The sequence below is a fragment of the Lepidochelys kempii genome, chromosome 12 (genome assembly GCF_965140285.1).
Source record: "Lepidochelys kempii isolate rLepKem1 chromosome 12, rLepKem1.hap1, whole genome shotgun sequence".
Classification (NCBI taxonomy): Eukaryota; Metazoa; Chordata; order Testudines; family Cheloniidae; genus Lepidochelys; species Lepidochelys kempii.
The window spans coordinates 16500038-16514498 of record NC_136391.1 but is presented as its reverse complement, the minus strand read 5'-3'; the positions used below and the strand labels follow the sequence as shown (position 1 = coordinate 16514498).

The 14461-nt window shown below is 41.3% G+C and overlaps 1 protein-coding gene across 2 annotated transcripts in view; it reads left to right on the top strand.

Annotated features, from left to right (window-relative positions):
* The first annotated feature begins 1151 nt into the window (after positions 1-1151).
* Positions 1152-14461, top strand: part of NKD1 (NKD inhibitor of Wnt signaling pathway 1) — a 145115-nt gene continuing 131805 nt past the window's right edge. Inside the window, exons 1-3 of one of the 2 annotated variants that reach the window (XM_073307657.2) lie at positions 1152-1469; positions 1613-1645; positions 1869-2020. In XM_073307657.2, coding sequence (XP_073163758.1) covers positions 1445-1469; positions 1613-1645; positions 1869-2020 — 210 coding nt within the window. In that variant the 5' untranslated portion in view covers positions 1152-1444. The remainder of the gene's footprint in view (positions 1470-1612; positions 1646-1868; positions 2021-14461) is intronic. The other variant, XM_073307656.2, reaches the window with a different exon arrangement.

Sequence of the window (14461 nt, the reverse complement as noted above, 5' to 3'; positions counted from 1 at the left end):
ACAACAAGGCAGTGTGTTACTCTGGGGTATGAGCTCATTCATATGAAGATTTTTTTTAAACAGCGAAAATATAGCAGAAGTATCCAGACCTGTGGTCCTGATGCAGGGAAAACTCTCAGAGATCAATGAGACATTAGCTTTGGAGGGAGCACAGTAATGGGTAATTAAAATGTTTAATAAATGGAATTTGAGTCCAGTCCTGCAGCCCGATGGGTTAATCCTGTGAGGTCTGAGTGCTGTCAAGTCCTGTGAAAGCTGATGGTCCTGGTTCTGGGGTTCCTTACAGCTCCTTTGAGCTGGCCGCAAAGCTGGAAGAATACTGTTATTCCCCTCATGGAATACTCCTGGAGTATGGGTGCTTCCCCAGTGTTGAAGTGCTAGTGAAACTGTCCCCTGCCACAATCCCCTTTGAAGCCACAGGCATATAAGGGAGGCATAGGGTGTGTTGCTGGAGCACATTGCACTCCTGCCTGCTCTGGGCTGCTGGTCAGCCTTATAGGGCAGATTCAGCAGAACCTCAATTAGAGCAGCCCCAGAGGCTGTTGTAGTTTGCACCAAGGACTGCTCCAGTTCCCAGCTAGTCCCATATCTACTTACTGCAAAACTGGCATAAAGCCACTTTTATTACCCACCCTGCCTTATGTCTGCAGTGAAATCACTTTGGCTGGGGCAGAGAATCAGGACCAATCGGAGGAAAACATAAAAATAAACACATTCAATAGACACCATTTATTAAAATGTGCAACCCCAGGGGCTGGCAGAGATGGTATATTTTCCTCATTCAGCCCTGAGGGGAAGAAAAATTTGGAAAGCTGCAGCTCAGGGTGGGGAATGATGGGGATCTGAGTACCTTTCGAGCATGCAGCACGTTCCCAAAGTTTCCTCCCTGCAACTGCATGAACTAGTGCATCGGATTTAGCAAACACATTTCAGTTATTAGAAAGAGGCCTCCTCCTTTTGCCTTTCCTGGGCTTTCTCTGTGGCTCTGTGCTCTGCTGCCTGTGTCTGGCTGGAAGTGAAATGCACTAGAGCTGCTGCTGCTCCTTTTTTTTTTTTTTTTGAGAGACTCCAAAAGGATCTTTATTCCCTTTCATGTGCCGCCTCAGTCCAATAGGAATCCAGAGGCTGCCTGCAAGTGGTCTAATCTCAATGAGGTGTCAATCATGTTCCCTGGTGGGTGAAGTAAGGTCTTTTGTAACCGCCTCTGTCTTTGGGAAAAGAGAAGAGAGAGGAGAAAGACTTCAGCAGAGAGAGGAGGAACGCAGGACCGTGCTGCAGAAGGGGAACTGAGATTTGATTTTTGCTTTTGCTTTAGCAGGGGGGAAAGTGGAGCACATGGATTTCTAAAAACGTTGGGATTTTATATATAGATAAATATATATATATATAAAACCCACCACTGAAAACAGTCCAATGAATCGCAATTGCAGATCAATGCAGAGAAATGGGGAAACTTCACTCGAAACATGGTTAGTTCCTTTCACTTGCTACTCCCATAGCCCTTTCCCCCTTGTTTGGATGGCGTGTTGTTTGTTGTGATTTTTTTATACTGGTGTCTAATGATCTTCCTGTATTATTTTTTTCCCCTACACTTTCCCATGGACCTGCCTAGCTGCCGTTTGTAAACCGAGAGAAAGTCCAGAAGGTAGGGATGGCTCTGTATTGCTGGTAACTTTCACATCCCCCTACCCCTCTCTCTCCCCTCAAACTTTCTGCGGCGGGTTCGGTGGGACTGTGGTGGCCGGCTCAGGTTTATACCCCAGGTGCTGGTCCACTTCCCCCTCCCCCCAGCACTCCCACCCTGGGGCAGGCAGAGGGCATGGGTGTGCTGCTCCAGTATGTGGCATTGTCTCTTGTGCTTTCCTTAGGTGATAGTTTTGCAGTGAACGCCTCTCTAGCTCGGAAAGGGATTGAGGACTGGATGGTGAAGCAGAAATACTTCGGTAGCAGCGGGGGCAGCAGTACGGGACTCCTGCAAGGCTGCCAGCACCGGGCTGTTTGCAGGCTCTCCAGCACCAGGGTATGTCAGTGTCTAAGCTGCACAAACTCCCCCACTCCCCCTTCCCTCTTCAAACACTAAAAGCCCAAGCCCCTTTCTCCCTTCCCTTCCCAGGATCAGCTGTGAGGAGGCTCTGCTTTGCCCAGATGCTGCTTTTAGGGGCTGCCCTGGTGGGTGGCTTCTTCTCTTGTGGCCCTTTGACGAGGTTAGAATCCCAGAACAAAGTCTGCTCTGGCATAAGAGCCTGCCAGAAGTACAAGCACCTGCCCACTAGTTTATTAGCCGGACGATTAGTACAAAACCCACTGCAAACAGGAACAAACAGAAAACCATTGGAATGCGCCCAGCTCCCAAAACGTACCAAGAGAAGCGACTGTCTGTGGCAGAGAGCTATTGCTGTGGCTCTTTGACATAGGAGTTCAGGAGAGCCGAGCCACGAAAGAGCCTTTTTACTTTCCAAAAGTGTTATTTGCTGATTTGGTCACGCTATTAGTGCATGGGTGATTTTCTTTTTAAGGAGTTTTTGAGCTTGCCACTTGTCACTTCCCAGCTCATCTGTGTGCACATGCTGCTTGGGGGAAGTCTATGTAACCAATTCACCCTAAATCCTCCCGGTAAAGTTTGGGCAAGAGTGGGGTTGTAGGTTTCTTTCTTAATGCTGTCCCTTGAAACTCAAGGGAATGATGGGGGAGTAGAAGACCGTGATTCTCAAATATTGTCCATCTACTCTTTTAGGATCTCATCCAAAGCTCACTGAAGTGTATGGAAAGACTCCCACTGATTTCAGTGTGCTTTGGATCAAACCCTTAAACTGGGTCAGTGGAAGAGTAACCTGAGAGATGAGGAGACTAGAATCTGTGCTTCCCAGTGCAGGAATGTGTGTCAGAAAACACAGTTAGGGCAGCAACACCAAACATCCTGCAAACTTTTGTGTTTGTGAGGAGACATTTCGTCGTAAATGGTGCAGTTTTTACTTAACATCTGGACTTTACCTTTCCTCTTGTTTGAGATGTAGAATGGATAAGAGACTATGTTGGGGTCTTAAAACCTTTCTCTTGTGCTTGGGGGTCTATAATCTTAAAACCTTTCTCTTGTGAGAATTGATAAATAATTTGGAAATCATTGGAGGCTGGGTGAAAGGAGTAATATGCTATATAAGTGTTATTTATTATCAGTGGACAAATTAATTTTGCTCCCTGTTAAACTCTCTTAGCCACCATTGGTTTGAGGGTTTGGCTTGGAGTTATGTGTTGGAGAAAATGTGATGACAGTGGGAGAAAGAATTTCTTACTTAAAACAGTGTGTGCATAATCTGTATCAATAAATAGAATATAATAATTCTGCCTACAATTATTCTTCAGATAAACCCACTTTTGCAAGTCAAACTTTTGAGATGTGTGTGTTCTACCCTTAACGGGCAGGTTTGTCTAGGAAGGAGAGTCTCAAATTTAAACTGAATACAAAAAGAAAACATGAGTTTAAAATACAGGGAAAACCTCACAAATTCTAACATAAGTTTTATGAATCTCAACGATACTTTGAGAGACTTGCAAAACTCTTACTCCATGAGTTTTATTTATCTCTATATATATTAGTAAAAAGTCATTGTTTTTCTTAGTTAATTAAGCAATTAGCTAAATTATCCATACTTTTTACTGTCCTCTAAAATTAGTTAATTTGAAATGTGCTTGAATGCACTATTCCATAGAGGGTGTTGACTGTACCTCCTAATATGTAGTTTGGTGCAGAATGTTTCAAAATAATGGTGGCCTGATACTGCCCTGAATATATGGCCTCATTGCCTGTTAATTGCTTTAATGCTATTGGCATCCTGCTGGAAGATGGCTGTGACAGTTACATTAAGGTTCCTTAAAATATGAATTTTATGTCATATGGAAGGAGGTATAGCCGAAACAGATATGCTGTGTGTAAAGGTTATGGAGTCAAGGTTGCAAGACCAATTCTGAGACCTATCTTTGATTCTCCGATATCCCAAGATATCATAGAATCATAGAAATGCAGGGCTAGAAGGAACCTCAAAAGATCATCTAGTCCATTCTCCTGAACTATCAAGTGGACTGCAGCCTAGCATCTTAGTTATTAGTTTATTCAAGATGTAGAAGTGACTAATATTTATAATCAATTTCATGGAATGCTACATAACAATTGTACATACCCAAACACTTGAATCAATCAAAGTTTTTTCTTTGTGCTTGTGCCATGGTTGAAAGTTTGGTTTTCCATTAAAACCTATTTTAGTGAAAAAATCATATTTTAATGATGATTTTAGTGAAAAATCATATGCTATTGTGGTTTGTGGTAGGAATAGATCAGAAAGAGATGAGAACGTGTGGAGTCAGGGAAATATCCAATTGAGTTTACATTAGAGAAAAATCAGTGGCTCTAGGAATATTTTTGTTCACTATTGAGCCTCTTCTCAGGAATCTCTAAAAAGAATCATGATTATCTGTTTAGCGTTTTGGGCCTGATTTTGTGAAATTTTGTGCATCTTCTCTTGGCTTTCGATGAGAGTTGAGAGCACTCAACAGTATTGTGCTGTGAAGTTTTGGATCGTCTTGGTCCAAAGTTTTGGAGGTTTTGGATCGTCTTGGTGAAAAATTGTTCATAATAGAGTAACCTGACAATACATTACATATAAATCAGGATATAAACCAGTTGTAGGCTGTTTTCTCAAGAACAGGGCCACTAAAATGGGCTTCACTTCTGTCTTCCAGGGAAGTTGATACTAATGTAGCTGTTTTAAAGCAACAAGGAATGAGTAAATTAGCTAAATAAAGTTTAGTATGTTCACTTAAAATATAAGATTGAATGTACATGGATGAGTTTCATAAACCAGTTGAGGGAAATATTTGTGTACACTGAATCTTGAACTTTTTGACAGAAGCATGGTTCAAAAATTCAAAAGCTGTTCTATTACTGAACTGTAATTTAGAGTGTTTCCTGATTGGAACAAGCTTTGCTCAGCTGATCCTCCTCCACCCCCCGCCTCCCCCCCCCCCCCCGCCAACAGTCATGAGGAGAAAACTAATTAGTGTCCAGCTATTGCCAAATGCATCAGTCATCTGAGAAGGCTGTCGTAGTAGTAAATTGTTGTTGGGTGAAGGCACGAACAAGGGTAAAGTGGTGTGTAAACAGCCTTCTCTTCTGGGATAAGAGCTCTGATCTTATTAAAGCATTGACACCTGCCCAGAAGGGGCTGCTGTGCTCTACATTTTTTGATTACTGTGTAAGCTGGGGTTAATTTGCAGCCATCCTGGTCCGTGACACTGAATTAAAGGAAAAAGCAATTTTGTGGCATCCTTGAAAAGTATGATGGCTTGAGTTTATCGTCTGTTTTTAATGTTAATTGAAACCACTTAATTGAAATGGGGTTGTACATTACAAAGCCTTTTAGGGAAGTAGAATACATGTTTGTTGCTACCTTATGAAGGAGTTAACTTGAGGCTGGAGAAAAAGGGAAAAGCTTCCTGTCACTGAGCGGATTATCCTTTAACAGATTTCATTTATTCATCTTGTTTATTTTTACAAACTATTTCTGCAAACCACCATTATTTGAATTTTTTTTTAAAACTAAAAAGCGGCTTTGTGCTAGAGGGGAAATTTTTAAATATAGCATTTGCTTAATTCAATTTACTTTTATCTTCAAAGCCATAACAAATTTTACTAGTTTCTTACTAGAGTGTCTCATCAAAATCGGAGTTCTGGGTTGAAAAATCTGTCATTTTTAATTGCCTGTATGAGTCCGAAACAAACTGGTACCCACTGAGCCAAGTTGGAAGTTACCATGATGGGAAAACTAGGAAAGACTTTAGGTATCGGTATATTGTTAGGACTTTATACAGCTCTTGATTTGCATGTTCCACTCTCTTGACATCAGTGGGATTGCACCCCCCCTGGCTGGGAGCAGTACAGAATGTAATACTAAGAGATATCACTGGCTTTAAGACTGGGGCATGCTTTCCATATGTTCTATGCCTGTAACTTCCATTGACATTAATGGGCATTCCATGCATTGTTTGAGAAGAGAATAGACCGCAAAGTGTCAGCTTCCATTCTCTTCTAACAGGATCTTTCTTTTAAAAAAGATTGATCTGTTTAATAGTGTGTTTAAGCATGCGTGTGTATATGTACACAGATATAGTCTGTAAAGCACACATGTAGATAGGTCATGTGTGCTGAATGAAAACACAATTCCTTAAAAATCATTTTATGATTTATTGTCCACATTCACATTGCCTTCAAGGCCATTAAAATGGTAGAGTTAAATTTTAAACACTAGTTAGCAATATTTTTGGAGACCATCTCATGAGCAGAACTCTGTTTTGAGAGGCTGACCTTTTCTTGTCATGGTAGCAATACAAGTATATATCTATTGGATAATTTATCTGTCTGCCATATTGCTGTGTGACTACTTAAAATGTTCTTTTTTCTTTTAACTTGCCTCCTGTCAAGTATGCACATAGTCTACCTCATTGTTGGCATTTTGTAACTAATATACTATATTGACTTATGGAAACCTGGTTAAAATTAACAATGGGTTTATCGGTTCTAGGTATTGCTAGGGTTTGGATAATTGTTAATTTTGCATGCATCAGGTGTAGTAGACCAAAACAAATTCACCCAAATTTTGCAGTGAAAGAGATAGGAGAGAAAAGCCCTAAGTACTGTTGAGATTTTGGTGCCAACAAACCAAGACAGTTTAATTACTGGTGCACGTGGTACATCTTGACAGTGCTGGTTTGGGAAAATTACACTATGAACACTAACAATCAAAGAAGCTCTGAAAGTAGTAGTGCCATGGTGATGAGATTAGTGAATTGGCCAGTACTATAGCAGAAAGCTGGATTCCAGGGGAATTATCCTTGAATGATACCAGTTGGTACAATTAAAAGCCACAATGCAGCAGCCATATGGAAAGTGTTAGACGTCCTTACATGGTTTCAAAGCTATGTGCCGGAGGTTAAATTGACATATGAAGAAAATCATAAATTAAATATTTTGTGTTATGAAATTAGAAAGTTGACTTGCTTGAGCAATATGGAGGAGGTAGATGGGAGATGATCTTCATTTCATCTGGGCTTGTTTCAAAGATACTTTAGATTAAATGTGGTGCACTGTCAATTTGGGATGTTGATTGGAAAGCTAAATGGCCCATGAAGTCTCTGCAAACAAACCTTGTTAAATCAATTTATTTGATCTCTTCAGACAATGAAAAATATGAAAGTTGGAGTTACTGAGATTGATGTTTATAATGATGAAATATGCCCTGTTTAGTAGCTGAAGGAGGTCTAAATCTGAGTGACATGGGAAGGTTATGTCACTTAGGCTTTCCAGTAACAGATAGCACCTCCTGGCTTTATGCAAGCTTATTTCTCATGAAAGGCGGGCTGTTTTATGGAATACATTCTCTTCCTCTGTAAATTAGGATGAAATAGAACAATGATGTGTTATATTCCATATTGTCTTAAATGTAAATAATTTTTTCCAGGCTTTTATACTAAAAGTTCCTGCTTACAACAAAGATGAGAAATTTGTTACATTCTGGACATATGGAAATGTTCTTTACACTAGAGTTCATTAACAGACGGTTCCGCTGTAAGTTTTTTTTTAAGATCTATAATAAGACCCCGGAGGAGCCAAGTAAGTGGATACTTGTAGGCATCCCTCAGAAGATGATCTCGGTTGACTTGAATGGTTGCTTTTGAACTGGGTTAGGAACAGAGGAAAGAGGAGTCCTTGAGTATTGAAACTGTGTAAGGGTTGATTTTATTCTGAAGGAAGGGAATTGTTGTTCAGTGATTTTTAAAACAAATCAGAATGTGCAGTCGGTGCACCTCCCACCAGTTGGCCTTTATAGAAATTCTTGTGGATGGGCTAAGCTTCATGAATGTTAGCGTCCGAAGTTGGTAGAAAAGTAAATGGCAGATGTTGAAATGTAAGAAATATTTGGAGCAATTCTTTGTAATATGTCACCTCTCTTCCCCACTCTCCCTGTCATTTGTGCTGAGTGAAAGTACCTGTTACTTTGAACACACAGACTAAGAGTCTCAGACTTTGTGGTATATATTAAGGTACACTTCAGCTCTGAAAAGTGACTATGGGAAAATGATGCCTTTTTGACTCCATGTGTAAATTCAGTCCTATCTGCTAATGCAAGGGGGTAACTATATGCACAAACTAAAATGTACATATGAATTTACTGACTTATGTGCTCAGATAAGTGGCAGTTTATAGCTGAAGTTGATGAAGGTACATTTAAAAAAAAATATGGACACAGAAAGCAGCCCCCTTTGAAATATTTGGTACAGTGTCATCTATGCTTTTCCACAACCATCTAGCCTCTAGACTGGCCCTGGTACCCTTGTTGTTTGGATCAATGCCTTCTCCGGAAGAGTGCCAATATGCAAATCATACTGAAATGGGCTAGGCTGTGTCTTATTTTTAAAGAGATTGAATTGTATTATGATGGCAAGACCATCAAACTCGTTTTTGGATGTTACCGACTTTGGATTTAAAGCCGGTCACTAGAAGCATCCACCCACTGTGTCACTTGCCATGAGAGTCCCTTGTGAATCCGTGGATCTCCTCTGAAGTATGGAGAGGGGACTGCTTTTATTCTGAACAGAATTTAATTTATAAAACTTCTAAAGTGCCTAGATTTTCTGCCAACTAACCTTGGGCTTCAGTCTAGCAAATGTACACAGCATGTGTAATGTTAGATCTTAGATGGATTGGCATGTGGTCAGCACAGTCTATGTGCTGTCCATCCCCGAGAAATACTTTGTGTTTTGTGCTTATGATGGAATTTAATGCATTTGGGGCTGTTAGCGTGGCAGCTTTAAAGGATTAAGTATATTGAGGTTCCCATTAAAGTATAACTCTGTGACTCAAGATCAGTGGAAGAAAATCATGCATGAGTGTTTGATCTTGGGTGCAGCCACACATGCTGTGAGGTATAAAATAAGGGGATAATCTCAGTAGGGAAGTAAGAGTACAAAGTATTGTCTTGCAGGAGGAATGGGATTTTGGAGCAGACTTGGATCTTTTGATCCACAGTCTCATGTGACTTATGTGTGGTACCCAGGTGACAGATTTGTCTCGGGGGAGGAAGAGGGATGCAGGAGGGCGTTTTAGGTGCCCTCAGAAATAGTTTGCTGTCTGATTCTCCAAAGAGATGATGGTGGTAGCTAAGGTCTCAGCTATTTCTTGTTGTCCTGGCTGAAAATGTCTATATTTCCACCAGGGTTAATTATGCAGGGAAAAGGAACCAAGAGATAAGTAAAAAGGATAGTGCGTGTAAAACTAAGTCTTATGCAAAAGTGCCATGTGGCGCACAAGTGCCTATATAGCGCCTCGATCCTGAACTCTTTGTCCAGGAAAATCTCGTATTGACTTCAGTGAGAGGTTTTCCTAAGCAAGGAACACAGGATCCTGAGATCCTAGAGTAAAAGGCAATCTGTGGATTGCATAAGATGCTGTGGTTAAGCCTGTGTCACTGTTTCCATTATAAACCTCTCTCTTTTTAAAACAATAAATAAAAATTTTGTTTGTGAACTTTCCAAGTCTTTCTCTGTCTCTCCCTGTTCACATAGTGTACGTGTGTATGTGCTGCAGACACTCTCTCCCCTAAAAGAGAGAACATCACAATCTAGCAAGGAGAATATCTGTCATTCCAGCTGAGCAAGGTCTAAGGCAATAACCCAAAATATCCTGGAAGAAATTCTAAAAAGCATTGAAGAAATCAATCATCTAATCCTAGAGGAAGGTCTTTGATGTAATCCTAGCAAGTTTATACTGGGAGCCTGCCTATTTCTTTATGGTCAGCTGTAGACTTTCTATATGAAAAGTGGATGAAATAATTTCATATGCTTCTGCTTTTAAAAAAAGAAGTTTCATAGTTTTCTAAAGTGTACACACTGTTTAAATGCAGACTGTGGCTTTTAGCCTAAGACCAGGTGGGGAGGAAATACTTTTCAAAACAAGTACTTACAGAAAAATAAATAATAATTTGATATTTTCCCATGGAAATACTGTCCCCCATTTAGTCATGCCGAATATTTAATTTTGTTTTGAAGGTAAATGTTACAGGTTATCTCAGTTTAAACTATTTTTTATTTATGTAAAGCTTATGTACAAGGGTTTGTTCCTAATATGGATGCATGTATTAAAGCAGTCTTTAAGATGCCTTAAATAAAATATTTGGATAGTTTTATTTTTAAGTAACTTTGGGGGTTGAGCAAGTCTTATTTACATAATCTGTAAAACCTCCACATTATTTTCCTACACCCTTAAGGATTGATCCAAAACCCACGGAAGTTAATAGGAACTTCATTGAGTTCTGTGGGCTTTGGATCAGGTTCGTTGCAGTGTCAGCTGGTGAGGATGGAGGAGTAAAATGGCCAGACTAACGGCTTGTTCATCCACCAGGGATTGCACTAATCCTGTAGTGGCAGCGTTTCTCCTCTCAATCATGGCAGTTTACTCAGTCACTCTTCTCTGAGAGTTCAGTAAGGATTTTGGCAATTACATTGCAGTTTATATTCTCATAGATGATCAGGAATAGGGCTTTTAGCTACGGTATTATTTAGTGCAGTGGGAGCAGCCCATTGGTACATCACATCCCTGTTTTTAATGGTTTGGAGGTTGACTTTTTAAAAATTTTTAAGTCCAGTGAGCTCTATTATATGATTCCATTATGAGTCACACCCACCTTTACGTAATAAACATTTTTTTTTAAATGGGGTTGTTCATGGCTGATTGAAGACACATACTAACCGTTTTGCTCTGGACTAATATGTGACATAGGGCTTGTCTTCACTACGGAGCTAAATCGGCACTGCAGCGGCATGGATTTAGCGGGTCGAGTGAAGACATGCTCAGTCGATGAGAGAGCGCTCTCTCATCGATTTCTGTACTCCACTTCAACAAGAGGTGGAAGCAATGTCAGGGGCAGAGCATCTCCCATTGACATAGTGTAGTGTGGAGCCTGTGGTAAGTAGGTCTAAGCTACGTTGACTTGAGTTACACTACTAACGTAACACAAATTGCGCAGTTTAGATCAACTGGCAGCTGTAGTGTAGACCAGGCCATAGAAAATTGGGTAGCAAATTTTTCCTATTATTACTACTGGAACTATTATAGGTGGCCTCTCACCTACCATGGAAATGCAGCCATTGATGGATTGAAGCATGGCAGCTACACAGCAGCAGACACTTTAAACACAACAGTTGAGGAAGAATACTGTATCCATTTGAGACTGCATGGGGGATTATAAGGAGGCAGAATGTGATTATCCAGAATGTGATCATCAGACTTTACACCCCTAGTCATTTCAAGATGGTTGGTTTAACTGTTTGGGGTTTTTTTGGGGGGCGGCGGAGTGGGTGGGTTTGGGTTTTTTTTTTGTAATTTATTTTCATTTGGATGAAACAGATGCTTGTGAAAGTGCTTAACTAACAGCAAGCACAGGGCAGACTTAGGTTATTAAATGTCCTTTGAATGCCATGGCTGCCCCGTGCTCTTATCCAGAGGTAGTATTTAGCCCTTAATAAGGACAGGGGAAATGCAAGCTCTGCCAGCGCTTAGCCTATGCGCATACAACACACAGTTCATGCCCAAAGTACATCTCTGCCAATACAACTTATTCCTCACCTGTGGCACCCTCTGATTCTTGCCAAGAGGCCCAGAACTGGAACGACGGGCACTATGGAATTAAAGATACTGCAGTGAGGAGCACCTTGGATGGGGCAATAACTTAACAGCAAACAATAAGAAATGTCTTTTGGTAACCACAAATATATTGTGAGGTCCCTTCTAGTTCCATAGCAGTAGCTGTTCTTTGACCCTATTCCATGTGTTAGACGTTTCTGATGTAGAAGCCCTCTACACCAACATTCCACACAAAGATGGACTACAAGCTGTCAGGAACACTATCCCCGATAATGTCACGGCAAACCTGGTGGCTGAACTTTGTGATTTTGTCCTCACCCATAACTATTTCACATTTGGGGACAATGTATACCTTCAAATCAGCGGCACTGCTATGGGTACCCGCATGGCCCCACAGTATGCCAACATTTTTATGGCTGACTTAGAACAACGCTTCATCAGCTCTCGTTCCCTAATACCCCTACTCTACTTGCGCTACACTGATGACATCTTCATCATCTGGACCCATGGAAAAGAAGCCCTTGAGGAATTCCACCATGATTTCAACAATTTCCATCCCACCATCAACCTCAGCCTGGACCAGTCAACACAAGAGATCCGCTTCCTGGACACTACGGTGCTAATAAGCAATGGTCACATAAACACCACCCTATACCGGAAACCTACTGATCGCTATGCCTACCTACATGCCTCCAGCTTTCATCCAGACCACACCACATGATCCATTGTCTACAGCCAAGCTCTGCGATGCAACCACATTTGCTCCAACCCCTCAGACAGAGACAAACACCTACAAGATCTCTGTCTAGCATTCTTAAAACTACAATACCCACCTGCTTAAGTGAAGAAACAGATTGACAGAGCCAGAAGAGTACCCAGAAGTCACCTACTACAGGACAGGTCCAACAAAGAAAATAACAGATTGCCACTAGCCATCACTTTCAGCCCCCAACTAAAACCTCTCCAGTGCATCACCAAGGATCTACAACCTATCCTGAAGGATGACCCATCACTCTCACAGATCTTGGGAGACAGGCCTGTCCTTGCTTACAGACAGCCCCCCCAACCTGAAGCAAATACTCACCAGCAACCACACAACAGAACCACTAACCCAGGAACCTATCCTTGCAACAAAGCCTGTTGCCAACTGTATCCACATTTCTATTCAGGGGACACCATCATAGGGCCTAATCATATCAGCCACACTATCAGAGGCTCGTTCACCTGTACATCTACCAATGTGATATATGCCATCATGTGCTAATGCCCCTCTGCCCTGTACATTGGCCAAACTGGACAGTCTCTATATAAAAGAATAAATGGACACAAATCAGACGTCAAGAATTATAACATTCAAAAACCAGTCAGAGAACACTTCAATCTCTTTGGTCACTCAGTAACAGACCTAAAAGTGGCAATTCTTCAACAAATTAAACTTCAAAAACAGACTCCAAGGAGAGACTGTTGAATTGGAATTAATTTGCAAACTGGATAGAATTAACTTAGGCTTGAATAAAGACTGGAAGTTGATGGGTCATTACACAAAGTAAAACTATTTCCCCATGTTTATTCTCCCCCCCACTGTTCCTCAGACGTTCTTGTCAACTGCTGGAAATGGCCCACCTTGATTATCACTACAAAAGGTCCCCTCCCCACTCTCCTGCTGGTAATAGCTCACCTTATCTGATCACTCTCTTACAGTGTGTATGGTAACACCCATTGGTTCATGTTCTCTGTCTTTATAAATCTCCCCACTGTATTTTCCACTGAATGCATCCGATGAAGTGGGCTGTAGCTCACAAAAGCTTATGCTCAAATAAATTTGTTAGTCTCTAAGGTGCCTTTTCTTTTTGCGGATACAGACTAACACGGCTGCTACTCTGAAACCTTTCTGATGGCAACCTCTATAATACTGGTGCACAACCAAGGAACTGAAACACAAAAAGCTGTTAATTTCACCTCTTTGCGGGGGGAGGGGGGGGAGGCAGAAGGCAGGGATGGACGGGACAGGACAGAGCGCTTCCCAAATGGAGAAGGGCCAGATTGGTAGATAAGAAAAACCTTAATTTCATACTCTTAAGTGCATATTAAAACCAAGGAAGGAGAGCCCTATCTTATCATTACTGCAGAGTCAGCGCTTCCATCAGCATCAAGAGGAGCTCTGCAAAAAGGTTGTGGTTTGGTTATACCCACGATAAATAGAAAGGCAAAAATTAGTTGTCTTCTCAAATTGCAGTGTTTTTCTAGAATAACTTGTAGGCCAGATTCTGCCTTCAGTTGTCCGATGAAGTGAGCTGTAGCTCACGAAAGCTCATGCTCAAATAAATTGATTAGTCTCTAAGGTGCCACAAGTACTCCTTTTCTTTGTGCAGATGCACTGATTTGAGGGGGACCTGTTCAGGCATGGTTAAGGGCAGAATTTCGGCCAGAAGGATAAAGCTGTCTTAGTTTTAAAAAGTGAAGGGGCAAGGGGGCAGTTGACCGAATTCAATGGAATTGCCACTTCAAGGCTCCAACCCTGCAAGCCAATTCATGTGGGGAAATTCTTACAACTGAGCAGCATGCCACTGAAGTTTGTGGGGCTTCCACGTGTGGTGGAGGCACAGAGGTCTGCAGACAAGGCTCAGTTTGCAAGACCAGTGCTCGAAAGAGGTTCTTCTGATGCTTGGGCTCAGCTTCTGGCTATGGAGAGGAGGAAAAGAAGAAAAGATTTTGGCTGCAAATAGCCGAGTCATTAAAATAATGCCAAAACAAAATGTGATCCCCATGGTA